General features: G+C 42.7%; 1 protein-coding gene across 1 annotated transcript in view; it reads left to right on the forward strand.

Moving 5' to 3' along the window:
* Positions 1-27,687, forward strand: part of LOC120995352 — a 43,516-nt gene extending 15,829 nt beyond the window's left edge. The window contains exons 4-7 of the mRNA XM_040424499.1: positions 857-995; positions 21,711-21,832; positions 25,545-26,390; positions 26,704-27,687. Coding sequence (XP_040280433.1) covers positions 857-995; positions 21,711-21,832; positions 25,545-26,330 — 1,047 coding nt within the window. The 3' untranslated portion in view covers positions 26,331-26,390; positions 26,704-27,687. The remainder of the gene's footprint in view (positions 1-856; positions 996-21,710; positions 21,833-25,544; positions 26,391-26,703) is intronic.
* Positions 27,688-27,935: the final 248 nt, after the last annotated feature.

Raw genomic sequence — 27,935 nt, forward strand, 5'->3', positions numbered from 1 at the left:
TGTTTTCCACTTTTTATTCACTACTTGTCATCAGATATAATATACCAATGGGCACCTTCCAATTCAGTTTGTGTCGCACCGGCAGCCCGTGCCGACCCCTGTCCTGCTACTTTGGGTGAGCACAGGCGCTGTTCCCCTGACCCTGTTTCTTTCCAGTTCCAGAACTTCAGCAGCAGGTCCAGGCACCTGTGTGTCCTGTGTGTCTATTGGAGATATTTTTCATTAAACCTAACTTCATTCTGCAGTATTGTAAGGGTTAATCTTTATTTTGTTCTGTGTGCAGCTGCTTTCATGTGTTATTCAGCTCTGTTATATATGCTGAGCTGTTTGTCTTACTCACTGCCTGAGCTTGCTAGATCCTCCAAAGTTGCTATACTATGCTTGTCTGCCTTTGTGCCAACTTCTGCCTGATCACCATACTGACCCTGTGCTGCTTGCCCTGACCTTTGGATTGTTTCATGGATTTGCACATAGTCAAGATCACTGTATAGGGCAGGCATGGACAACACTGCAGCTCTCCAGCTGTTGTAAAACTACAACTCCCACCATGCCCTGCTGTAGGCTGCTAGCTGTAGGCAGTCTGGGCATGCTGGGAGTTGTAGTTTTGCAACATCTGGAGAGCCTTAGGTTGGCCATCCCTGGTATAGGGGTTAAAGGGTGAATTTCAGAGGACTGCCAGGATAATGCCTTTAGGTTTAGCCCAAAGACAAACCAGTTGTTTGATACAATGGTTCCATACCCACTGATCATTACAGTTTGGTTTGTTATTGGCGACTACTGGTGACTAATGTGGCTAGAGTTGTTGTTTGATACATTATGAATCTAAGCCCTACCTTCTTTTTATGGAACATTTCAGTGGCAAAAAACCCAGACAGACAGAACGTTTGAAGTGTCTGGTTTGTCTCCTGACATGGAATATAATGGAAATGTATACATTTTGGTTGGTAACGAGAGAAAAAGTGATATACAATATTTTGTGGTGAGAACACTTCCAGGTAAACACTGTAATTCTTTTCAAAACGTATTTGTTGTAATTTAAATGGTAGGCGTAACTCAAGGTAACCTTCTCCTTTGTAGATAAATAATTGCAATTCTTAATTTTAATTTCTGAGTATAAAACAGAGGCAGAATGTATTCAACTGATCAGTTCTAAATAGAACTAGGTAAAATGGGTTATGTAATGAAGACAACCAATGCCCATATGCCCCCATACAGATTCATTGTTTGTTGTCAGCACATCCCTGTTTATAAGGTGCAATGTACTGCTGATAAACGGTTTTCTGTTCCACATAAAACATCTGCACCGCCGCTGATGCTTCTCCCTGTACATGGATGAAAACATCCGGTGTCGGGGAGGGGACCAGCCAATGGCAGACGGGGACGAGCCTCCCTAGCACTGTGGGTGACGCTAGAGAGGCTCATTCCTGCCTGCCGTTGGCTGCTCCCCCCCGACACTGGATGTTTTCATCCGTGTACAGGGAGAAGCAGCAGCGGCAGTGCGGGGACCAGGAGCGACGCGGGGAGCGGGGTAAGTATATTCCCACGGAGGGGCCCGGCACATGGGGGGGGGGGCTGTTGTACATACTGGATAACCCCTTTAATGAGCATGCTGGGAAAAACAGAGCACACACACCCTGTCAGCGCTATATAGGAATGAGGCAGTGAGCGCAGCAGGACAGTTCTGTATTTAGTTGTGAACCGAGAGCATCTTTAGCCTCCAGTACTGCACTGAGCTCCGAAGACGAATAAGGGACAACCTCAGAGCCTGTTTTTAAGTAAATTTTTGTAAAAAAAATACAAAATCAGTAGTATCTTGCAAAAATAATCATAATCACTTCCCCTACACAGATTGCATACTCTTTAACGGTAAAGTAAAAAAGTCTTTAGTTAAATGTAGTAAAACTGACGGATTTCACTGAGAAGAAGCAACAGTTTGCAGATGCAGTGAAACTGAAGGTAGTAGAATAGAAGCTTTTGAATCTATATATATAAAGAAGGACGTATATATATGTGTGTGTGTATGTATGTATGTTCCGCGATCACTCAAAAACGCAACCATCGATTTCAACTAAACTTGGTATACACATCCCTTGCTACCTGGATAGAAATTGTGTGGGGGTCACAGCTCTCTAGGACGTACCGTTCCTGAGATATTGCCAAAAAATTACCTGCATTAGCCAATACAAGCCTGCAAGTCTTTCTCTTCATATCCTAACTGCCATACACACGGTCACATGTCCCTTATCAGCCAATCGAAGCTTGCAGGCCCTTAGTCTCCACATAGACACAGTTTTACTCCAGGTTTCCATAACAGCCCAGCCATTTTTCTTCACTGCTGTAGGTCAGCTTTAGGCTAGGGCTACACGACGACATGCGACATGCTGCGACGCAACAGTCGCAGAAGAATCCATCTTGGATGGATTTTTTGCAACTGTCACGTCGCAGTCGCAGCATGTCACATGTTGCAGTGCGACACCATAGACTATCATTATAAAAATTGTTGGGACAAAATGTCGCCTGACAGGCGCTGTGGAGGTCACTGTTAAAGGTGCGGACACTGTGGAGGTCACTGTTAAGGGGGCAGGTGCCACTATTAAAATCAAATAAAGAAAAATATTCCAGCACACCATGAAATCCTTCTGCACGGAACAGACTGGACCGGTCCTTGGCGTATGAACAGAAGAAAAAGTTCCAGCATCCAGGATAAAATGTTGCCAACTTCTTTATTAAACTTCGGTTACATTCCAATAAGGCCTCTTTCTCAGATTTCCGCGCAGGTGCAATGCGTGAGGTAAACGCATTGCACCCGCACTGAATCCGGACCCATTCATTTCTATGGGGCTGTGCACATGAGCGGTAATTTTCACGCATCACTTGTGCGTTTTTCGCGCAACGCAGGCCCTATAGAAGTGAATGGGGCTGCGTGAAAATGGTAAGCATCCACAAGCAAGAGTGGATGCTGTGCGATTTTTACGCACGGTTGCTAGGAGACGATCGGGATGGAGACCCGATCATTATTATTTTCCCTTATAACATGGTTATAAGGGATAGCATTCTTAATACAGAATGCTTAGTAAAATAGGGCTGGAGGGGTTAAAAAAAAAAAAAAATTAATTTAACTCACCTGATCCACTTGTTCGCGCAGCCCGGCTTCTCTTCTTTCTTCTTCTTTGAGGAAAAGGACCTGTGGTGACGTCACTGCACTCATCACATGGTCCGTCACATGATCCATCACCATGGTGATAGATCATGTGATGGACCATGTGATTAGCGCAGGGAGGTCATCAAAGGTCCTTTACCCAGGTCCTGAAGAAAGAAGACAGAAGAGAAGTGGATTAAGGTGAGTTAAATTATTATTTTATTTTTTTAACCCCTCCAGCCCTATTTTACTAAGCATTCTGTATTAAGAATGCTATTATTTTCCATTATAACCATGTTATAAGGGAAAATAATTACATCTACACAACCTTGAACCCAAACCTGAACTTCAGTGAAGACGTTCGGGTCTGGGTACCACATTCAGTTTTTTATCACGCGCGTGCAAAACACATTGCACTCGCGCGATAAAGTCTGAACGAAGTGCAAAACTGACTGCAATTGCGTACCTACCCACGTGGGTTTGCCGCAATGCACCAGGGACGCATCCTGAGCCAAAACGTGACGCCTGTGTGAAAGAAGCCTTAAACAGACATGATCTCCCTCCACCGCTCGGTTGACATGTTTCGAACCAACCTGGTTCTTACTCATAACCTGAATATGAGTAAGAACCAGGTTGGTTCGAAACATGTTAACCGAGCGGTGGAGGGAGATCATGTCTGTTTAATTGGAATGTAACCAAAGTTTAATAAAGCAGTTGGCAACATTTTATCCTGGATGCTAGAACTTTTTCTTCTGTTCATATGCCACTAATAAAGGGGCAACTGCTGTGGAGGTCACTGTTAAGGCAGCAGGATACTGTGGAGGTCACTGTTAAGGGGGCGGGCCCCTGAGGAGATCACTTTTAAGGGAGTGGGGTGCTGCGAAGGTCAAAGTTAAGGGGATGGGCTGCTGTGAAGGTCCCATTTTAAAGTGGCAGGGCACTGTGGGGGGTCAGTGATAAGGGATGGGGGACTGTGGAGTTTACTGTTAAAGGGGCGGGGTGCTGTAGAGGTCACTGTTATGGGGGATACTGTCGATATCTTTTAACGACACACACAAACATTAAATGAAATAGATTAAATATACCCATGCAAAGCCGGGTCCTTCTGCTAGTATTTTTAATAAAGACTGAACGAGAAATTACAGGTGAAACTCGAAAAATTAGAATATCGTGCAAAAGTTCATTTATTTCAGTAATGCAACTTAAAAGGAGTTGCATTAATGCAACTTAAAATTTGAATATTGTGAAAATATTCTAGGCTGAAAGTGTCACACTCTAGTTAGCTAATTAATCCATACCCCCTGAGCAAAGGGTACCTCAAAATTGTGACTTTGGGGTTTCATAAGCTGTAAGCCATAATGATCCAAATTATAACAAATAAAGACTTGAAATATCTCACTTTGCATGTAATGAGTCTATATCATATGTTAGTTTCACCTTTTAAGTTGCATTACTGAAATAAATTAACTTTGCACGATATTCTAATTTTTTGAGTTTCACCTGTATAAAAATACTTAAAAGGTGAAAACATGTAAAATGCAATAATTTTAAATATGTCCCCAAAGGTGTCCTTAACCTTTAATTCTTATATTAATAACAGTCTTTCACCTGAGGCTATATGCCTCACCTAAAAATATTATGTGTTTACATTTCTTTGATACCGATACAAATGTGGTAGAAAAAAGGCCTGAGCTTCAGCATTGCACAAATCACAGCTCATTTATCATCATTTGAAAGGGACAGAAAATGCTGGAGGAAATTTATCAAACCTGGTGTAAAGTAAACTGACTTTGTTGCCCATAGCTCAGATTTTACCTTTTTGTTTTTTAGTGCACCTTTGGAAAAAGCTAGACCTCTAGCAGTACAATAAGAGGTGTCAATAATGTGATAACTAAAGATGAGCAAAGTTCTTAAAAATTTGATTTGGCTGTTTCGCCGAATTTAAAATGTGTATTTCTTTGTAATTAGCGGGCGCAATGATGGGGAATGGCGATTGCACCACCCCCTGTCATCGAATCCCCCAGACGTCATGTTCATCGCTGATCGTGGCATCTGAGATACACATTGTGGCTTTCAGGGATTAATCCAGTGAGAAAAAAAATAAAATCACCTCATTCATTTGATCGCATAGAGGCCACTGCGACCATCTTGATTGAAGATCCAAGGAAAAATCCTGTGCGGTGTGTGATGACATCACCTTTCACACTGGATCTTCAATCCAGATGGCTGCGATGGCCTCTATCAATCAGATGGATGAGGTGAGTTTGATTCCCCCCCCCCCCCCCCCCCCCATTTCAGGAAAAATTGATTCGTTACCACGAAGCACAAGGAAATTCGGCTTCGCAGTTAAAAATGTTTCCCTGAAATTCGGATCAAAGTCCACTTTGTATACTTCAATTCGCTCAACACTAGTGATAACTTTGCTAACCATCCCCTAGTCTATACAGTAAAGCTGAAAAGTGACCTTCAGAAAACAAGACATTTCGGTCTAGTATTTATGTACCTTTGGCCAGTGTGAAGATTGCAATATATTTGCAAATAAAAGTAACATATTAACCACCTCAGCCCCCAGTGCTTAAACACCCTGAAAGACCAGGCCACTTTTTACACTTCTGACCTACACTACTTTCACCGTTTATTGCTCGGTCATGCAACTTACCACCCAAATGAATTTTACCTCCTTTTCTTCTCACTAATAGAGCTTTCATTTGGTGGTATTTCATTGCTGCTGACATTTTTACTTTTTTTGTTATTAATCGAAATTTAACGATTTTTTTGCAAAAAAATGACATTTTTCACTTTCAGTTGTAAAATTTTGCAAAAAAAAAAAGACATCCATATAGAAATTTTGCTCTAAATTTATAGTTCTACATGTCTTTGATAAAAAAAAAATGTTTGGGTAAAAAAAAAATGGTTTGGGTAAAAGTTATAGCGTTTACAAACTATGGTACAAAAATGTGAATTTCCACTTTTTGAAGCAGCTCTGACTTTCTGAGCACCTGTCATGTTTCCTGAGGTTCTACAATGCCCAGACAGTACAAACACCCCACAAATGACCCCATTTCGGAAAGTACACACCCTAAGGTATTCGCAGATGGGCATAGTGAGTTCATAGAACTTTTTATTTTTTGTCACAAGTTAGCGGAAAATGATGATTTTTTTTTTTTCTTACAAAGTCTCATATTCCACTAACTTGTGACAAAAAAAAAAAACTTCTATAAACTCACTATGCCCATCAGCGAATTCCTTGGGGTCTCTTCTTTCCAAAATGGGGTCACTTGTGGGGTAGTTATACTGCCCTGGCATTCTAGGGGCCCAAATGTGTGGTAAGGAGTTTGAAATCAAATTCAGTAAAAAATGACCTGTGAAATCCGAAAGGTGCTCTTTGGAATATGGGCCCCTTTGCCCACCTAGGCTGCAAAAAAGTGTCACACATCTGGTATCTCCGTACTCAGGAGAAGGTGGGGAATGTGTTTTGGGGTGTCATTTTATATATACCCATGCTGGGTGAGAGAAATATCTTGGCAAAAGACAACTTTTCCCATTTTTTTATACAAAGTTGTCATTTGACCAAGATATTTATCTCACCCAGCATGGGTATATGTAAAAAGACACCCCAAAACACATTCCTCAACTTCTCCTGAGTACGGGGATACCAGATGTGTGACACTTTTTTGCAGCCTAGGTGGGCAAAGGGGCCCATATTCCAAAGAGCACCTTTCGGATTTCACTGGTAATTTTTTACTGAATTTGATTTCAAACTCCTTACCACACATTTGGGCCCCTAGAATACCAGGGCAGTATAACTACCCCACAAGTGACCCCATTTTGGAAAGAAGACACCCCAAGGTATTCCGTGAGGGGCATGGCGAGTTCCTAGAATTTTTTATTTTTTGTCACAAGTTAGTGGAAAATGATGATTTTTTTTTTTTTTTTTTTCATACAAAGTCTCATATTCCACTAACTTGTGACAAAAAATAAAAACTTCCATGAACTCACTATGCCCATCAGCGAATACCTTGGGGTCTCTTCTTTCCAAAATGGGGTCACTTGTGGGGTAGTTATACTGCCCTGGCATTCTAGGGGCCCAAATGTGTGGTAAGGAGTTTGAAATCAAATTCAGTAAAAAATGACCTGTGAAATCCGAAAGGTGCTCTTTGGAATATGGGCCCCTTTGCCCACCTAGGCTGCAAAAAAGTGTCACACATCTGGTATCCCCGTACTCAGGAGAAGTTGCGGAATGTGTTTTGGGGTGTCTTTTTACATATACCCATGCTGGGTGAGATAAATATCTTGGTCAAATGACAACTTTGTATAAAAAAATGGGAAAAGTTGTCTTTTGCCAAGATATTTCTCTCACCCAGCATGGGTATATATAAAATGACACCCCAAAACACATTCCCCACCTTCTCCTGAGTACGGAGATACCAGATGTGTGACACTTTTTTGCAGCCTAGGTGGGCAAAGGGGCCCATATTCCAAAGAGCACCTTTCGGATTTCACTGGTAATTTTTTACTGAATTTGATTTCAAACTCCTTACCACACATTTGGGCCCCTAGAATACCAGGGCAGTATAACTACCCCACAAGTGACCCCATTTTGGAAAGAAGACACCCCAAGGTATTCCGTGAGGGGCATGGCGAGTTCCTAGAATTTTTTATTTTTTGTCACAAGTTAGTGGAAAATGATGATTTATTTTTTTTTTTTTTTTCATACAAAGTCTCATATTCCACTAACTTGTGACAAAAAATAAAAACTTCCATGAACTCACTATGCCCATCAGCGAATACCTTGGGGTCTCTTCTTTCCAAAATGGGGTCACTTGTGGGGTAGTTATACTGCCCTGGCATTCTAGGGGCCCAAATGTGTGGTAAGGAGTTTGAAATCAAATTCAGTAAAAAATGACCTGTGAAATCCGAAAGGTGCTCTTTGGAATATGGGCCCCTTTGCCCACCTAGGCTGCAAAAAAGTGTAACACATCTGGTATCCCCGTACTCAGGAGAAGTTGCGGAATGTGTTTTGGGGTGTCTTTTTACATATACCCATGCTGGGTGAGATAAATATCTTGGTCAAATGACAACTTTGTATAAAAAAATGGGAAAAGTTGTCTTTTGCCAAGATATTTCTCTCACCCAGCATGGGTATATATAAAATGACACCCCAAAACACATTCCCCACCTTCTCCTGAGTACGGAGATACCAGATGTGTGACACTTTTTTGCAGCCTAGGTGGGCAAAGGGGCCCATATTCCAAAGAGCACCTTTCGGATTTCACTGGTAATTTTTTACTGAATTTGATTTCAAACTCCTTACCACACATTTGGGCCCCTAGAATACCAGGGCAGTATAACTACCCCACAAGTGACCCCATTTTGGAAAGAAGACACCCCAAGGTATTCCGTGAGGGGCATGGCGAGTTCCTAGAATTTTTTTTTTTTTGTCACAAGTTAGTGGAAAATGATGATTTTTTTTTTTTTTTTTTCATACAAAGTCTCATATTCCACTAACTTGTGACAAAAAATAAAAACTTCCATGAACTCACTATGCCCATCAGCGAATACCTTGGGGTCTCTTCTTTCCAAAATGGGGTCACTTGTGGGGTAGTTATACTGCCCTGGCATTCTAGGGGCCCAAATGTGTGGTAAGGAGTTTGAAATCAAATTCAGTAAAAAATGACCTGTGAAATCCGAAAGGTGCTCTTTGGAATATGGGCCCCTTTGCCCACCTAGGCTGCAAAAAAGTGTCACACATCTGGTATCCCCGTACTCAGGAGAAGTTGCGGAATGTGTTTTGGGGTGTCTTTTTACATATACCCATGCTGGGTGAGATAAATATCTTGGTCAAATGACAACTTTGTATAAAAAAAATGGGAAAAGTTGTCTTTTGCCAAGATATTTCTCTCACCCAGCATGGGTATATATAAAATGACACCCCAAAACACATTCCCCACCTTCTCCTGAGTACGGAGATACCAGATGTGTGACACTTTTTTGCAGCCTAGGTGGGCAAAGGGGCCCATATTCCAAAGAGCACCTTTCGGATTTCACAGGTCATTTTTTACTGAATTTGATTTCAAACTCCTTACCACACATTTGGGCCCCTAGAATGCCAGGGCAGTATAACTACCCCACAAGTGACCCCATTTTGGAAAGAAGACACACCAAGGTATTCCGTGAGGGGCATGGCGAGTTCCTAGAATTTATTATTTTTTGTCACAAGTTAGTGGAAAATGATGATTTTTTTTTTTTTTTTTTTCATACAAAGTCTCATATTCCACTAACTTGTGACAAAAAATAAAAACTTCCATGAACTCACTATGCCCATCAGCGAATACCTTGGGGTCTCTTCTTTCCAAAATGGGGTCACTTGTGGGGTAGTTATACTGCTCTGGCATTCTAGGGGCCCAAATGTGTGGTAAGGAGTTTGAAATCAAATTCAGTAAAAAATGACCTGTGAAATCCGAAAGGTGCTCTTTGGAATATGGGCCCCTTTGCCCACCTAGGCTGCAAAAAAGTGTCACACATCTGGTATCCCCGTACTCAGGAGAAGTTGAGGAATGTGTTTTGGGGTGTCTTTTTACATATACCCATGCTGGGTGAGATAAATATCTTGGTCAAATGACAACTTTGTATAAAAAAATGGGAAAAGTTGTCTTTTGCCAAGATATTTCTCTCACCCAGCATGGGTATATATAAAATGACACCCCAAAACACATTCCCCACCTTCTCCTGAGTACGGAGATACCAGATGTGTGACACTTTTTTGCAGCCTAGGTGGGCAAAGGGGCCCATATTCCAAAGAGCACCTTTCGGATTTCACAGGTCATTTTTTACTGAATTTGATTTCAAACTCCTTACCACACATTTGGGCCCCTAGAATGCCAGGGCAGTATAACTACCCCACAAGTGACCCCATTTTGGAAAGAAGAGACCCCAAGGTATTCGCTGATGGGCATAGTGAGTTCATGGAAAAAAAAAAATGTTGTCACAAGTTAGTGGAATAGGAGACTTTGTATGAAAAAAAAAAAAAAAATCATCATTTTCCACTAACTTGTGACAAAAAATAAAAAATTCTAGGAACTTGCCATGCCCCTCACGGAATACCTTGGGGTGTCTTCTTTCCAAAATGGGGTCACTTGTGGGGTAGTTATACTGCCCTGGCATTTTCCAGGGGCCCTAATGTCTGGTAAGTAGGTAAATGACCTGTGAAATCTGAAAGGTGCTCTTTGGAATGTGGGCCCCTTTGCCCACCTAGGCTGCAAAAAAGTGTCACACATCTGGTATCTCCGTACTCAGGAGAAGGTGGGGAATGTGTTTTGGGGTGTCATTTTACATATACCCATGCTGGGTGAGAGAAATATCTTGGCAAAAGACAACTTTTCCCATTTTTTTTATACAAAGTTGGCATTTGACCAAGATATTTATCTCATCCAGCATGGGTATATGTAAAAAGACACCCCAAAACATATTCCCCAACTTCTGCTGAATACGGAGATACCACATGTGTGACACTTTTTTGCAGCCTAGGTGGGCAAAGGGGCCCAAATTCCTTTTAGGAGGGCATTTTTAGACATTTGGATACCAGACTTCTTCTCACGCTTTGGGGCCCCTAAAATGCCAGGGCAGTATAAATACCCCACATGTGACCCCATTTTGGAAAGAAGACACCCCAAGGTATTCAATGAGGGGCATGGCGAGTTCATTGAAAAAAAAAAATTTTGGCACAAGTTAGCGGAAATTGATTTTTTGGATTTAGTTCTCACAAAGTCTCCCTTTCCGCTAACTTGGGACAAAAATTTCAATCTTTCATGGACTCAATATGCCCCTCAGCGAATACCTTGGGGTGTCTTCTTTCCAAAATGGTGTTATTTGTGGGGTGTTTGTACTGCCCTGGCATTTGAGGGTCTCCGCAATCATTACATGTATGCCCAGCATTAGGAGTTTCTGCTATTCTCCTTATATTGAGCATACAGGTAATGAGATTTTTTTTTTCCGTTCAGCCTCTGGGCTGAAAGAAAAAAATGAACGGCACAGATTTCTTCATTCGCATCGATCAATGTGGATGAAAAAATCTCTGCCAAAAAAAGAAAAAGGAGGGGAAAGGCGTCTGCCAGGACATAGGAGCTCCGCCCAACATCCATACCCACTTCAGCTCGTATGCCCTGGCAAACCAGATTTCTCCATTCACATCAATCGATGTGGATGAATAAATCATTGCCGGGATTTTTTTTTTTATATATACGAAGTGTTTGCCAAAGTATATGAACACCGCCACCTCCTCAGCTCATATGCCTCGGCAAACATATCTTTTACTGCAGAGGAGAAATCTCGTCTTGCAGCGCCGCATACACCGACTTGCGTGTAATCTGACAGCAGCGCAATGCTTCTGTCCGAATGCACATCAGTGCTGCAGCTGGTCGATCGGTTGGTCCACCTGGAAGGTAAAAAAAACAAAACAAAAAAGAAAAAACCAGGCCGCAAAGCAATAACTTTATTAACTTTAGAACAGAACATATTAACTTTTTTAAACTTTTTAAACTTTTTTACTTACCGGTAATTTTTTTTTTGTTTAGTTTTTTTTACCTTTATAGAACAAACCTCTCCTTCCCCATGGGACAATGTGCAAAGCGCAAATCGCCCAAAGATGTGGCGAAGTACGTTATGCACTTTATCCCAGGTGAAAGGAGAGGTTTGCAGCAGCTGAGAGTAAAAGGGCCCTAATAGCCCTGTGTGCCTGTCCTGTGAGATGCAATCCCTATGCTAGGTGTACCTGTGTGTGGTACTTCCGGAAACACTCTCCATAGCATAGGGCAGGGTGGTCCGGACAGTCAGGACAGAAATAGCGGGTGTCACGCCTTATTCCACTCCTGCTACAGACACGACATCTTTTTCGGGGTGACGGTTGGGTTGAGGTACCAGGAACGACACTGGGGAAATGTCGCTCGTGTAGACGGCTAACTACACTGGGGGATGGGGCCACGGAACCTCCTGGGTAAAGGAGGTTCTCGATGATCTCTTCCTGGAATTTGAGGAAAGATCGTGTTCTCCCAGCCTTACTGTAGAGAACAAAACTATTGTACAGCGCCAATTGAATTAAATATACAGACACCTTCTTATACCAGCGTCTGGTTCTGCGGGAAACTAAATACGGAGACAACATCTGGTCATTGAAGTCCACCCCTCCCATGAGCGCATTATAGTCGTGGACACAGAGGGGCTTTTCAATGACACGGGTTGCTCGCTCAATTTGGATTGTCGTGTCTGCGTGAATGGAGGAGAGCATGTAAACGTCACGCTTGTCTCTCCATTTCACCGCGAGCAGTTCTTCGTTACACAAGGCAGCCCTCTCCCCCCTTGCAAGACGGGTGGTTACAAGCCGTTGGGGGAAGCCCACGCGACTAGTTCGCGCGGTGCCACAGGCGCAAATCCGTTCTAGAAACAAATGCCTAAAGAGGGCCACACTTGTGTAAAAATTGTCCACATAAAGATGGTACCCCTTGCCGAATAAGGGTGACACCAAGTCCCAGACTGTCTTCCCACTGCTCCCCAGGTAGTCAGGGCAACCGACCGGCTCCAGGGTCTGATCTTTTCCCTCATAGACACGAAATTTGTGGGTATAGCCTGTGGCCCTTTCACAGAGCTTATACAATTTGACCCCATACCGGGCACGCTTGCTTGGGATGTACTGTTTGAAGCCAAGGCGCCCGGTAAAATGTATTAGGGACTCGTCTACGCAGATGTTTTGCTCGGGGGTATACAAATCTGCAAATTTCTGGTTGAAATGGTCTATGAGGGGCCGAATTTTGTGGAGCCGGTCAAAAGCTGGGTGGCCTCTGGGACGGGAGGTGGTGTTGTCGCTAAAATGCAGGAAACGGAGGATGGCCTCAAATCGTGCCCTGGACATAGCAGCAGAGAACATGGGCATGTGATGAATCGGGTGCGTTGACCAATATGACCGCAATTCATGCTTTTTTGTCAGGCCCATGTTGAGGAGAAGGCCCAAAAAAAATTTAATTTCGGAAACTTGGACTGGTTTCCACCGGAAAGGCTGGGCATAAAAGCTTCCCGGGTTGGCGGATATAAATTGTGTGGCATACTGGTTGGTCTCTGCCACGACTAAGTCCAAGAGCTCCGCAGTCAAGAACAGCTCAAAAAATCCCAGGGCCGAACCGATTTGAGCCGTCTCAACCCGAACTCCAGACTGGGCGGTGAAAGGGGGAACTACAGGTGCGGCTGAAGTTGGTGACTGCCAATCAGGGTTTGCCAGCACCTCAGGGATTCTAGGGGCTCTACGGGCCTGTCTGCGCGGTGGCTGCGACGGGGTAACTAGTGCACGTGCCACCGTACCAGCTTCAACTGCCCTTCTGGTGCTCGCCACGTCACCATGTTGTACGGCAGTGCTGGTACTAGGTCCAGGGAGGGCTGCGCTGCTGGTGTATGCCTCACCACGTGATCCGGCAGCGACAGCCCCACTCTGCTGCTCTTGAAGCGGATCCTGCATAACCTGTGGTCTAGCGACACGGGGCCGGGTACGCCTGGTGCTGCCAGGGACCTCCACCTCCTCGTCCGAACTTTGGGTCAGAGAGCCACTGCTTTCCACAGGTTCATATTCTGACCCGCTAGATTCGTCAGATGAGGGTTCCCATTCCTCATCCGACTGGGTCAGAATCCTGTAGGCCTCTTCAGAAGAATACCCCCTGTTTGACATTTTGGACTACTAAATTTAGGGGTATTCCCTGAGACTACCCAAAAAAAAAAGCAAGCCTGTCTTACAAAGGGGAGGCTAGCGAAGTACCGGAGGCCGCTGCGGTTGATAAAAAATATCAAAACTGATTTTTTTATCGCCGCAGTGCGTGTAAAATGAATGTGCAGTGATCAAAAAATATATATTTTTTGTCACTGCGGTGGGGCGGGCGTGGGTGAACGCACGTGTGGGCGACCGATCAGGCCTGATCGGGCAAACACTGCGTTTTGGGTGGAGGGCGAACTAAAGTGACACTAATACTATTATAGATCTGACCGTGATCAGTTTTGATCACTTACAGATACTATAAAAGTACAAATGCTGATTAGCGATACGCTAATCAGCGAATAAAAGTGACTGCGGTGCGGTGGGGTGGGCGCTAACTGACGCTAACTACCTAACCAAGGGGCCTAAACTATCCCTAAAACCTAACAGCCAATACTAGTGAAAAAAAAAAAGTGACAGTTTACACTGATCACTTTTTTTCCTTTCACTGGTGATTGACAGGGGCGATCAAAGGGGTGATCAAAGGGTTAATTGGGGTGCAGGGGGGTGATCAGGGGCTACAGTGAAGTGTTTGGTGTACTCACAGTGATGTCTGCTTCTCTGCTGGATCCAACCGACGAAAAGGACCAGCAGAGGAGCAGAGAAGCCATATAACAGATCATATTTACTAATATGATCTGTTATATGGCTTGTGATTGGATTTTTTAAAAATCGCCAGCCTGCCAGCCAATGATCGTTGCTGGCAGGCTGGTGACGAACTTGTTCTTTAACTTTTGCCGGCCCGCGATGCGCATGCGCGGGCCGGCTTGGAGCGAAATCTCGCGTCTCGCGAGATGACGCGTATATGCGTGACTGTGCGCAGCGCTGCCACCTCCGGAACGCGAATCTGCGTACAGCGGTCCGGAGGTGGTTAAAGGGAGTCTGCCACCACAATTTCATCCTATACACTGCTTCCAAGCACTATAGCATAAATGTACATGAGTCGAATGGTACCTTTGTTCTTTTGTTCTGACATTGACCAGCAGTAAAAACACAGTTTTATTCATATGCAAATAAGGGGTCGCAAGTGCCCAGGGGTGGTGTTCGGGCTGTAACTGCCCAGTCTGCTCTGCCTTCTTCTCAGATAACTCTTCCCCAGCCTCTTGCTTGGCCTGCCCTGTAAGCCCCTTGCGTCATCCAGTGTGCTGGCCGAGATCCCGTGAGTGCGCAGTTCACCGCCGGGCATGCGCTGGCGGGATCTCGGCCAGCACACTAGATGACACAAGGGGCTTACAGGGCAGGCCAAGCAAGAGGCTGGGGAGCAGTTATCTGAGAAGTAGGCAGAAAGACAAATATGTTTATAATAAAACCCAGATTTAAATAAAATGTAAATTTCTGATTACTCATTTATTTAAAAAAGTACTTATTGTTACACAAAGAGCAATTAGCTCTAACTTGGATATCTGGGGTATGTTGCTTCCCTCTGCTGAATTTCTAAATGGACATTTTATCTCATCACCATCCTTGGTAAGTAAGCAGACACTTCTAGGTGTGATGTGAGAGCTATGTGTACTCTCAGATGCATCCATACTGCTGCGCCCTCTCCTCTCTTACACCTTAAATCACACACCGACTATAACAGAGAGTCTTTAGCAGGGGCATTGTGAGGGTTTCAAAAGACCCGGGGCCCAAGCCTTAATGCATATGCCCCAATTCTTTAAGTCGACCCCCACCACCCCTCCATATACTCTAAAGACATTTTACTGTACCTGCTATACAGCAGCACATACCTCTCACATCCAGTGCCTCCCAGGTGACATCTCCTCTGATGTACATCTTCTCTGTCGTCATCGTCTCCATTCGGTCCGGGCAACTTCTATCAGCTGTGCCTCTTCTCTGCAGAGTTTGACACACAGACATCTTACCTTCCTCACTTTTCTATCATCATCCCCCAACCTGGAGACACAACAGTCTTATCCTGCTGCTGGCTGTGCTCCCCAATACCCCCAAATACTACCCTGAAAAAAAATGACTGCCCCCCATAGTAATAGTGCTCCTCAAAGTCCCACCAATAGTAATTCCCTTCTAGAATGCCCTTATTAGTAATACTGCCCTCTACAGTGCCCCCCCCCCCCAGAGATAATGCTCCTCAAGAGTGTCTCCATTTGTAAAAGAGCCCTCCAGTATGAACAATGCCCTCACAGAGCCCCCAGTAGACATAAGACCCCCCTATTGTTCCCCCAGTGGTAATAAAGCTCTCTACAGACCCCTCAGTAGTAATTAGACCCCCATAGTGCTCTTAGTAGAAATAAGGTGGCTCTATAAGTCACTTCTATAGAGCCCCCAGTAGTAATACGAATGCCTAATGTCCCCCTACAGTGCCCTCTGTAGGGGGACCGGTCTGTAGTATCATTCTCTGTCCTCCTCTCTCCACCTTCTAATAAAGTATATTAAAAAGTTTCATATATGCACAGGTACTATTTTTTATGCAAAATGATGAGTGACAAGTACAGTTGAAATATTTATCTCTCAAGGGAAATAAGGGTGAGAGGAGAGGCCACTTACAGTTATAGGGGGAGATTTATCAAAACTGGTGCAAATGAAAGCTGCTCTTAGTTGACCATAGCCACCAATCGGATCGAACCTTTCATTATCCAAAGGAGCTCTTAAAAATGAAGGGTGGAATCTGTTTGGTTGCTATGGACAAGTAAGCCAGTTTTCCTTTGCACTAGTTTCTCCACAAAACTGTTGTATTGTTTCTTGCTTGTTTTTTAAGGGAAATTGTAGGGCAAGACTGTTATTAATTTTTTCAATACAATTTATTAGGATGTGCATAAACAACCCCTATGCCAACAGCAACCTACTGTTGCTTGGGAAAACCGTTATAGACTGTCTATCAGCTCTCAGTAGATGCTGAATATGGGTCCTGTACAGGCTAGAGGAACAACTTGTCTTCAGTCTGTCTGCTGCAGCAATACCAAATGCACAAGGTATCCCCCCCATTCCCACCGGTGTCTGGTTATCATACCGAGTAGTGGAAGTCAAAGTGAGAACCCGAGCATGAAACCAGGCACCCCCTGCTCTGAAGAGGGGAGGGTGTCTGGTTCATAGGAAAAGGTCAGAAATTGATGGAAACACCACTGAAATGGTTCGTGAACAGCATGGGGAGGATGTCTGGATCTTGGACTCCCAGATTGCTGCTGGGAACGATGTTGTCCGAGTAGTACGCCACTTTTACAGACTGACAATAATAAGCACAAAACCGAAGATAAAATCAATTTTAGAGGAAAAATTGTTAGGAAACATTCTTTCCTGTATATTTACTTGTATATAAAGTGCAAGTGCTGCCAAAAATTACAAGGAAGAGGCACTCCGATACAACCTGTATATAAAGTCAGCCATGTGTGCCAGACAAGACTTCACTGTCCTCATCAGGAGGATGACTCTCAATCTCCTCATCCTCTTCCTCCTCTTCTACCCATCCATGCTGAACAGATGGAATAAAACTTCCATTGTACTACCCTCTGTAGCGGAGGCTACCGTCTCCTGCTCCTCCTCCTCCTCCTCCTCCTCATCATCATCCAATTCGCGCTGAGAAGACGAACTGAGGGTGGTCTGGCTATCACCCTGTGTACTTTCTTCCCCCATTTCCACCTCTTCCACATGCAAAGCGTTTGAGTAGACACAGAAGTGGGATGGTTATGCTGATAATAGCGTTATCACCGCTCACCATCTGTGAGCGGCGAGGGCATACGAGTACTGCGGGACAGCCGCCGCCATCAGGCTGCGGAAAAGCTTCAGTGTCCGCAAGCCTAAATGGCAACATTTCCAGGGCCAGCAATTTGGAAAGGTGCGCATTTAGTGCTATGGTCTGTGGGTTGGTGGCTGGGTATTTGCGTTTTCGTTCAAAGGCCTGAGGTATAGACATCTGTACTCTGCGCTGGGACACAGAAGTGGATGTGCTAGCTGATGGTGCTTGCGAAGGTCCAGGTGCATGGCGGGAGGCATCCAGGCCTGCGTCTTGGACAGGGGATTGGCCAGCACATAACACAGGGAAAGAGGAGGCAGTGGTGTGACCCACAGATGCTGGTTATGGACCCAGGCGTTCGGCCCACCTATTAGGGTGCTTTGATGCCATGTGGCGGATCATGCTGGTGGTGGTGAGGTTGCTAGTGTTAACACCCTGCTCAATTTGGTACGGCACAGGTTGCAAATGACAATTTTTTATCGTCCGCACTCTCCTCAAAAAAGCGCCAGACTGCGGAACACCTACACCTTGGCAATGGAGATTGCTGCAAGGGGGTGCTCCGGGGAACAGTTGCGGGCCTGTTTGTTGTGGCCCGCTTTCTCCCTTTTGCCATCCCACTGCCTTTTCCAGCCTGTTGCGGTGCTGCGGATCCCTCCACTCTGTACTGCTGTCCTCGCTCAGCTTGCCACCTTCCCAGGTTGGGTCAGTGACTTCATCGTCCAGAACCTCCTCTTCCACTTCCTCACTCTGGTCATCCTCCTGACTTGTTGACCTAACAACAACCTCAGTTATTGACAACTGTGTCTCATCCTCATCATGAACCTCTTGAGATACTAATTGCCATTCCCTACCATCATTTTCTTCTGACTGTGGATGCTCCAGAGTTTGGGAATCAGGGCACAAGATCTCCTCATGCCCCTCTTTAAGCGGGCTTGGCGAGAGGCCCAAATTAAGGAATGGCGATAAAAACAGCATCTCGGAATATCCAAGTGTGGGATCATTTGTTTGCCAAGACTCTCCATGGTGGGTGGAAGGAGTATCAGGGTGAGGATTCTGTTGACCAGACTCTTTGCTACTGAGACTGAACTTTGTGGAAGATAGGGTGGTGCTAACTGACTGGAAGCATTATCTGCTGCAATCCAACCGACCACCTGGTCGCACTGGTCGGACTTCGAGAGTGGTGTCCTGCGCCGCCCTGCAAACTGGGACATAAAGCTAGGTATCGTGGATGAGTGTGTTTCTTGTTCTCTGGCAGCAGGCACAGTTTCACCGCGCCCAGGGCCACGGCTTCTGCGTGCACCATCAGCAGCACGGCCACTTCCCCATCCCTTACTGCTCACCTTGCACATATTAAATGGTATATATGCTTGCAAGTATGTCACACGTACAGTAGCGCAGGTTTTGTAACTGTATGCGCAAATAAAGTACACATAATGTCACAGATATTTTTAGGATGCGCACACGTTAAACAAGAAGTATAGCGCAAGTAATGTCGCTGTCACCACCACCTAATAAAAAATGACACTGAATGAATGTCACTGATATTTAGGATGCGCACGCGTTAAACAGGAGGTATAGTGCAAGTAATGTCGCTGTCACCACCGCGTAATAAAAAATGACACTGAATGAATGTCACTGATATTTAGGATGCACACACGTTAAACAAGAGGTATATCGCAAGTAATGTCGCTGTCACCACTGCCTAATAAAAAATGACACTGAATGAATGTCACTGATAGTCAGGATGTACACACTTTAAACAGGAGGCAAAGCGCAAGTAATGTCGCTGTCACCAGCGGCTAATAAAAAATTACACTGAATTAATGTCACTGATATTTAGGATGGGCAAACGTTATACAGGAGATGTAGCGCAGGTAATGTGGCTGCCACCAGCAGCAACAAAATTAGACTGAATGTAACAGATATTTCGGATATGCAAACGTTACAGGAGATGTAGCGCAAAAGTCCTTTTAAGGACTATTGTTGTGTGTGGCAGCAATATATATTTTTAGCGTAACCTGCGCTAAATTGCCAAAACTTGTTAGAGACCCAAAAGTCCTTTTAAGGACTATTGTGTGTGGCAGCAATATATATTATCATGTGGAGAATTCTTCTCTAAAGTTCTACAAAGTGCGCTCTTCTCCTATTCATAATACAGCCATAGCTGTGATGCTATAATCCCTTGAAACAGGGAAGGATTTAATCCTCCCTGTTCCATCGGCTTGTAGAAATGCTCCAATTTAAGCCTCACTTGTTTTCTCCCCCAAAATAGATAATTAATAATTCTCTGAGTGAATTTAAGGAATCTACAGGTGAAACTCGAAAAATTTGAATATTGTGCAATTCCGTTTAATTTGCAGTAATGCAAATTAAACGGAATTGCATTAATACAGCTTAAAATTAGAATTTTGTGAAAAGGTTAAATATTCTAGGCTCAAAGTGTCACTCTAGTCAGCTAATTAATCCATACCCCCTGAGCAAAGGGTACCTGAGATTGTGACTTTGGGGTTTCATAAGCTGTAAGCCATAATCATCCAAATTATAACAAATAAAGGCTTGAAATATCTTGCTTTGCATGTAAGGAGTCTATCTCATATGTTAGTTTCACCTTTTAAGTTGCATTACTGAAATAAATGAACTTTGCACGATATTCAAATTTTTCAAGTTTCACCTGTATATTCAATCCATACTGGGAAGTTCCTAAGGGTATACAGTAGTTGGGGCAGAATCACCATCTTCACCAAAGATATTCTGTCGGCTCTAGATAACGGGAGTCGAAGCCATATATTTATTTTAGATCTCAATTTTGTTATCAATGGGATCCCTAAATATTCAAATGAATCAGAGATCCTCAAATTGCTAATCAACTCCTCAGTAAAGGGTTCTAATCTGTCTAGAGATAAAAGAATAGCTTTGGACCAATTGATATCAAGGTGCGAGACTTCACCAAAAGAGTTAACAACTTGAATAACCCTCAAAAGTGTGGTGTTAGTATGTTATATAAAAAATAGAACATTATCTTAATATAAAGAAATACGATCTTCTGTTCCCAATGTCCCAAAACCTTCAATCCCAGGATCCTGCCTGACCCTAACAGCAAGGGGCTCTATATAAATATCAAATAATAATGGAGAGAGTAGACATCCTTGACGAGTGCCTCTCTCAAAGGGAATACACCTTGTAAGCTTAATTAATATTCAATCTCACCTTAGGGGATTTATAGAGAAGCTTAACCATATTTATGAACTTAATACCAAATCCCATCTTCTCTAATACCCTCCACAGGAATCTCCACTCTACCCTGTTGATGGCCTTTGAGGCATCCAAATACAGGATGGAGCGCGGGACGACTGAATATTGGCAAAAAGAGTACCCTTATTAGGAATAAACCCATTTTGGTCAGGATGGTATAATAGATTAAATAACTTTAGACAACCTAGTCGTGATAATCCTTGAAAAAAGCTTAACATCTGTGTTTAGCAAAGATATCGACCTATATGAACTCATATCTAAAGGATCTTTACCTTTTTTCAATATTAATACTATTACAGCCTCTGTCATAGATTCCGGAGGAGTACTGTCCTCTTTTGCCTCAGTAAATACCTTCAGAAGGCAGGGAAAAACAACCTCCCTATATTTATGATAAAAATTCATATGTGAGTCCATCCGATCCCAGATCTCTTTTTTTTTTGGATCCTGATTAGAGATCACCAAGAGAAAACATTTATAGAAAAAGCTAATGGACTGAAACATTGGGTGCATTTGTTTTCTCAGGACAATCTGTCTCTTTACCCTGTAAAGGACCTGGAGTCACTGAATATGGATTTTCTCTGCTGCTCCGGCACAATTTAAATACATCAGAATGCTAAATGCCCTAATAAAATATATAGAAAAATGTAACAAAATCGCCTGATTTACACTTTTATTTAAAAAAGGGGTTACACTTTAATAGTAAGTATAACTAATATGTAATAGTAAGTATAAAGTAATATGCTATGCTACTTTCAACTATATAAATAGTACAAATGTGTACAGAGAAACTCTATATTTTAATTATGATGTTATTTTAATATGTATATGTTTTCTATTTGCAGATTATTCATTTGTCACACTTATTGCCAGTCTGGTTGCTGTTTTTGTCATTGTCTTGGGTACTGGGTTACTTTTGTTCAGCTGTAAATACATAAAACAGCAAGTACAAACACCAAATTCTCTAGTGAGTATACAGCAGAGACCTAAAATTATGTATTTACTGTACTATGGATCTGTGTTACTTGTTATACAAACATTTTTTATTAGACATGAAGCTCTGTGGTAATACTGGTGAAATCATAAGAAACGCAGACAAATCTGGTGACATTGGTTAAATAAATGACCAAATCATGCACAACTTTCATGATATACGCATAACACTGGAGGTAGCACTACACTTATGGAACAGGTTAAAGTAATACTAGTAAATGTACTAATAATAAAAAACAACAACTTTTCTTGAAGTGGTATGCAGAACTCTGAGGGGAATGTATCATTCCCCCATGCTAATTTCCTGGGCTAGAAAAGTCACTGTCTGCAATTTTTGAAACGTCATCTCATCTAAATGTAGGCACAATTGGCGTTTCTATACCACCCTTGCCACTTACCAAATAGAGGGCATGGTGAGAGCAGGAAGGGGGAGGGGCCAAAAGACCCATCACATTTATCTTCTTTTACACTAGTTTTCTTGCATAAAAAAAGACTAAACATTATGGCAGCTTGAAGCACACAGACTTTTGGGCGATGCACCTGATTTATGACTAGGCCTGCTCCTCACCATAAATTAGGTACATCCTCTGGCAGTGCAAGGGATATTAGAGACCAGCATAAAATGCAGGTCTATGATAAATTACCCCCTTTGTGTCACTCACATGCAACACCTTTTTTGTGCTTTTTACTGTTAGAGAAGGCTGCTAATCCATGGGATGGATGACAGTATTCAGCTCAGCAGGTAGCAGGTTCATGCATTGACATTAACCCAGAAGACCAGCACACCAGGGCATTTTTTCGCGATACTTCAGCTTTGAAAACCACAAGTCACATTCTCCATTTCACAAATCAAGACAAGATCTTTTTGATTTTTTTGAAATGCAGGTCAAATATACGTTCTTTACAATGAACTAGTAAAACTGGTCTTTTTGCATTCAGGATTTCTATTTATCTTACTTTTGAGCCATACCTACTAAACATCCATGTGTTTCCCCGTCTTAAAAAAAAAACAAGCAAAGCAAACCATGCAGTGTTTCATTTTCAATACCTACGGTCAAGCAAGGATCAGTGTAAAGTTCAAGGCCACATTTTCCACAAGGAGTTACAAAACATAAATAGTAGTAGATAAATGAGGGGCACTCCGTTTAAGGGAACAAGAGACGGCAAATAAAGACTGGTTATTTAATCTTAAATAAAAGACATTGCATCAAACAGTCACAATAAAAACATCCATGTAATAATACAATAAAATACATACACAATAACCAGTCTTTATTTGCCGTCTCTTGTTCCCTTATACGGAGTGCCCCTCATTTATCTACTACTATTTCTGTCTATCGTGCGGTCTGGGTGGACCGAGAGGTGAGCACCCACATCTGTTCGGTCTATAGGTTGAGTCGCTGGTTTATACTATTTTTTTATTCGAGTTACAAAACATATTCATTCTACATACAGCTTTATCAGGACACCGACGAAGCAACTACCATCATTTTGAAACATAGACTGCAGCTGGTCCAGAATATAAATACAGAAACGGAGGACTGTAGCTTGATAGATGTTTCAGAAAGCTGTAATGCACACTTAAGTCTATTTTACAAACTCAATAATGAGTCCTCCTGCAGTTCTCCTGAACGAAAACTAGAATCAACATAGGGGAAGTGCAGGTATTGCAGTCGTAATATGGGTGCGAAAAATGCAGCAGCATTACAGTTGCCTAAAACTGAGGATAGGCCATCACTAGTCTGATCTCGGAAAAAAACGTTAAGTTTTGTTGGTAATTTAGGGAACACAGCAGGACACTTGAGGCTGGAATATGAAATGCTGGTTTTATGTTTTGTACGCCAGCCCTAATCTCTGCCCTACTGGTGTCAGCTGTGCATCAGTTATTGATAAGTGCACATCATCTGTGAGCTAGAACTGAAATGTATGCAAGTAGGAGCTGTGAACTGTTTTTGAAAATTGGAGAATGTGGCAACAAACTCTCAGGAAGTCACAAATTGTTGCGCAAGTGTGAGGTTTTGGGCAGAAATGTGCAACTTTTTGACACTGGAAAACTGGAGTATGAGTTTGATAAATGCACCACATAGCTCTAGTTATAAACTGTAAAAAGGCACCTACTGGGGGATTGACATCTTGTTGACATGGTCCTAACAGTAAAAGACATGATAATGGTGCGCTGTATGAGGGACACAGAACACATTGAGGCATATCTTAGGACATGTTTTTAATATTAGCTTTATTATTCAGCTTTTTCCACATATGGATAAGCATAGGAATGACTTTTGAATGATTTTCAGTGAAGAATCAACATATTTAACTGGACCGATAGGGTTAGTTTAATGTTAAGGTCGTCTGTTGGGTCTACATGGACTGTAATTTTCTTGGGCGATGTTATTGCTTGCCTTCATGTTCAATTGGTTCAAGCGAGTAAACGAATAGTAAAAGGAGGTAGGTAGCAGCCAAAGGAGTGACTAATGGCATGTGGGCCCTAGAGCAGAATTTTGTTCTGTTCCCAAGCTATCACTTTATTCAACAAACTAATCTACATATTTGTAATTCCTTGAGTAGAAAAGCAGGTGCATCTCATGAAGAATTTGCCTTAATACATCTGGTGTGTAATTTTCAAATATTTTTTCCATTTCAAATGCTTTCCTTCAGGTAGTTCATGTTTCATGTACGCAATGGTTCCCACGAATAAAGATATAAACATGAAACCACAGCAACTAATTCAGGACCCTAAAAACTATCCAGCCCACCATGACTTTTTTATCTCCCTGAATGTAGACAAGTGTTGTTTAACTGTAGGCAGGCACCAATGCTCTATTACTCTCATTACTAATGATTAAACTTTTATATTCATTAAGTTCTATAAAAAATATAATTTTTAAAAACTACAGAACCTATAACATCTAATAATACAGTCCAAAAATGTTTGCGTTTTGAATGTTGCAGGCCAAATAGGGGTTGTTCAGTGCTGATTAATAATCTATCCTTAGGATAGGTGATCAATATCAGATCGGGACCAGACATCAAACCTGCACAGCTTGGCCAATATTTAGTGGCCATGTCTAGTTACTGCAGTGCTGCACCCATTCATCCACTTCTGGCTTTCACATCAAAACTGCATAAAAAAGCTGAATGTAGAACCCCAGCCTGAAAAGACTGCATACAATCTATGATGATGGGGAGTATGCATCTTCCATATATTATGTCATGAATAAACAACAATAATTAAAAAGATGAGCCAATGTCTTAGCACAGGGATGCACAACCTTTTCTGGTTGGGGGCCACATTGTCAGCCTGAACCAATTCCAAGGGTCGAAAATAAAACATAAAGGGGTATTACCAACTGAAATACTATATTTATGGCATAGTGAACATACAGTATATACCATAAATGTCTAGTTACACTTCTAGTACTCCCATCTAATGGGAGAATACATGAAAGATACATGTGAGCAGCCACAAGACATAGACATACATGTCTGTTGCCATATGGTTGGGGGCCACACAGAATGGTACTGAAGGCCGCATGTGGCCCCAGGCCGCAGGTTGTGCACCCCTGTCTTAGCATATTACATGTGTAGTACAGCTTCACTTAACCTTCACAAATATTGCTGATGCATCAACATTGATTCTGAAGATTTTATGAATTAAAATAACATGACATGTGCTCATTATACAGGTTTTCACAAAATCTACAACCCTTCCTTTGTTGGTGCTGCCAAAGGATAAGGTGATCAGTTCCCTTACTGTGGGATTTTTTCCAGCTATATTTATGCAAAACTTTTACCAAATACATCAAGAGACATCAAGAAATAAAGAAATACCTGGAAACTCACAACTGCACATGTATGCAAGTCAATCACATGGGGCTATCACACCAGGACAGGATTCTGCAGTGGACACACAGGAGTCATATAGCCCTCAGAATAATGACAGCAGCTTAGTCTCCTCAGTACATTATGGAAAGGTGTTCGACAGGACAAGTAGTAATGTGGCATACCTCCAAAACACTACCCAAGATCCTTGCAGCAACATTTATTATGATGACCCTGAAGAAGACTTCCAGATAAATACTCTTCAACCTTCTGTAGTCTTTGATGGTGACATGTCCACTGCATGTATTGATAATGGCTTCCAATTTGATCTGTTCTCCAATTTACTTAGCAAAGAGTCAAATACTGTTCTGAAAAACATAACATCTATGGGATTATTATCAAGTGTTACGGTAAGAGATGATAGGGATTTTACTGCACAGATAGACCAAACTGAGGAACATCCACCGGTTTTACTATCAGATGACTTAAACTTTGATGGTTTTCTAAGTAACCAGATGGAAGAACAGAACTTGCAACAAAGTTTCTTTGGACAAGGTGGTAATTTGTACATGCTACCGTATCCTGTAGAGAATTCCGCACCAGATACTTTGGACAGAACAAGTCCTTACAAAAAGCAATGCATTCTGTAACATGTTCCAGAGACTTGTTAACATCATGAAGAAAAGGTCATCACAGAAAGAGAAGCAACCCTTAGGGCTGTTTCACACGAGCGGATGCCGTGCGTGACATCCGCTCCATGAATGACAGCCAAGACCCGATGCAGACTGCAGAAGCACGGAGCATTAACATGATTGATAATGCTCCGTGCCTCTTTGTGATCTCTTTACTACGAAATCACAGTGACAACTTTATCTCACTGTGATTTCGTAGTAAAGAGATCACAGAGAGGCACGGAGCATTATCAATCATGTTAATGCTCCGTGCTTCTGCAGTCTGCATCGGGTCTTGGCTGTCATTCACGGAGCGGATGTCACGCACGGCATCCGCTCGTGTGAAACAGCCCTTAAAGGGGTTGTCCAGAGCTATTTTTTTTGTTATATATGGTTCATGGGTTAAAAAAAAAGAAAAACATATAGTCACCCTTACCTATTCCCCACTGATGCTATTTCAGTGCTACTCACTCGCCATAGCAGTGAGCACCACAGCATGTCAAGGCGGGATCACAAAGCAAAGATTAACAGGGACTGGAGCAATGTGGAAACGGTAGTGGAAGGGGATTGGTGAGAGTATTTTACTTCTTTTTTTAAAGGGTTTTCCCAGGGCATACTATTGATGACCTATCATTGGGGGTCAGTCATCAATATCAGATCGGGGGTGGTCTGACTCTCCTGGCACACCCACCAATCAGTTGTTTGAACGGTATGCAGTATCATACACTGCATAGTGGCTGTGCTTGGCGTTGCAGCCTGAGCCCACTCAGTTAAGAACCACGTGACTGATGAACGTGACATGATGGGCTTTAGAAAGAGGCCACAATACTCCTCGGGCACTATAGCCTCTTCAAACAGCTGATCTGAAGTGGTGCCAGGAGTCAGACCCCCACCTCATACCGATGACCCATACTAAGGATAGTAATTCAATAAACTTCTTGAGTATGCAAATTAAACCACATTTATTGGATAGCAAAAGGTTTTATCCCTTGGATAATAAATGTGACAATTTGCATCCTCAAGAAGTGTGCCACAAATTTATTGAATTAGTAACCGGGCTGACGTGTCCTTTTGTGAGCACCTTTGAATTCCTGAGGATAGGTCATCAATATTATACTCTAGGAAAGCCCCTTCATGTTATACTGTTTATAAAATAAATGTAAAATTGCTGGGTTAACCCTTTAAATAACTACTGTGATTGGAGAACATTTAATATGATAGTTATAATTAGAGATGAGCGAATCGAAGTTGACTAAGTGGAATTTGATCCGAATTTCAGGAAAAATTCGATTCACACCGAATCCGCAATTCCTCACGCTAACTAATCGCATTTTTTCCTAAAATGGCTGCTGCCCGTGTGAGGACATGGAGCAAGGTACTCTGGGAACATGGGATCACCCATAATGCCATGCATGCAGCCAATCGGCAGCCAGCCAGCCCTGTGATGTCACAGCCCTAGAAATAGCCTCAGCCATCTTGGATTCTGACATTTTCCAGTGTACTTACTGCAGGTAGAGATGTCAGCAGGCGCTAGGAAAGACTTCATTGTGCTAAAAAAAACTATTTACAAGTTGAGGGAAAGAT

The sequence above is a fragment of the Bufo bufo genome, chromosome 3 (genome assembly GCF_905171765.1).
Source record: "Bufo bufo chromosome 3, aBufBuf1.1, whole genome shotgun sequence".
NCBI lineage: Eukaryota > Metazoa > Chordata > Amphibia > Anura > Bufonidae > Bufo > Bufo bufo.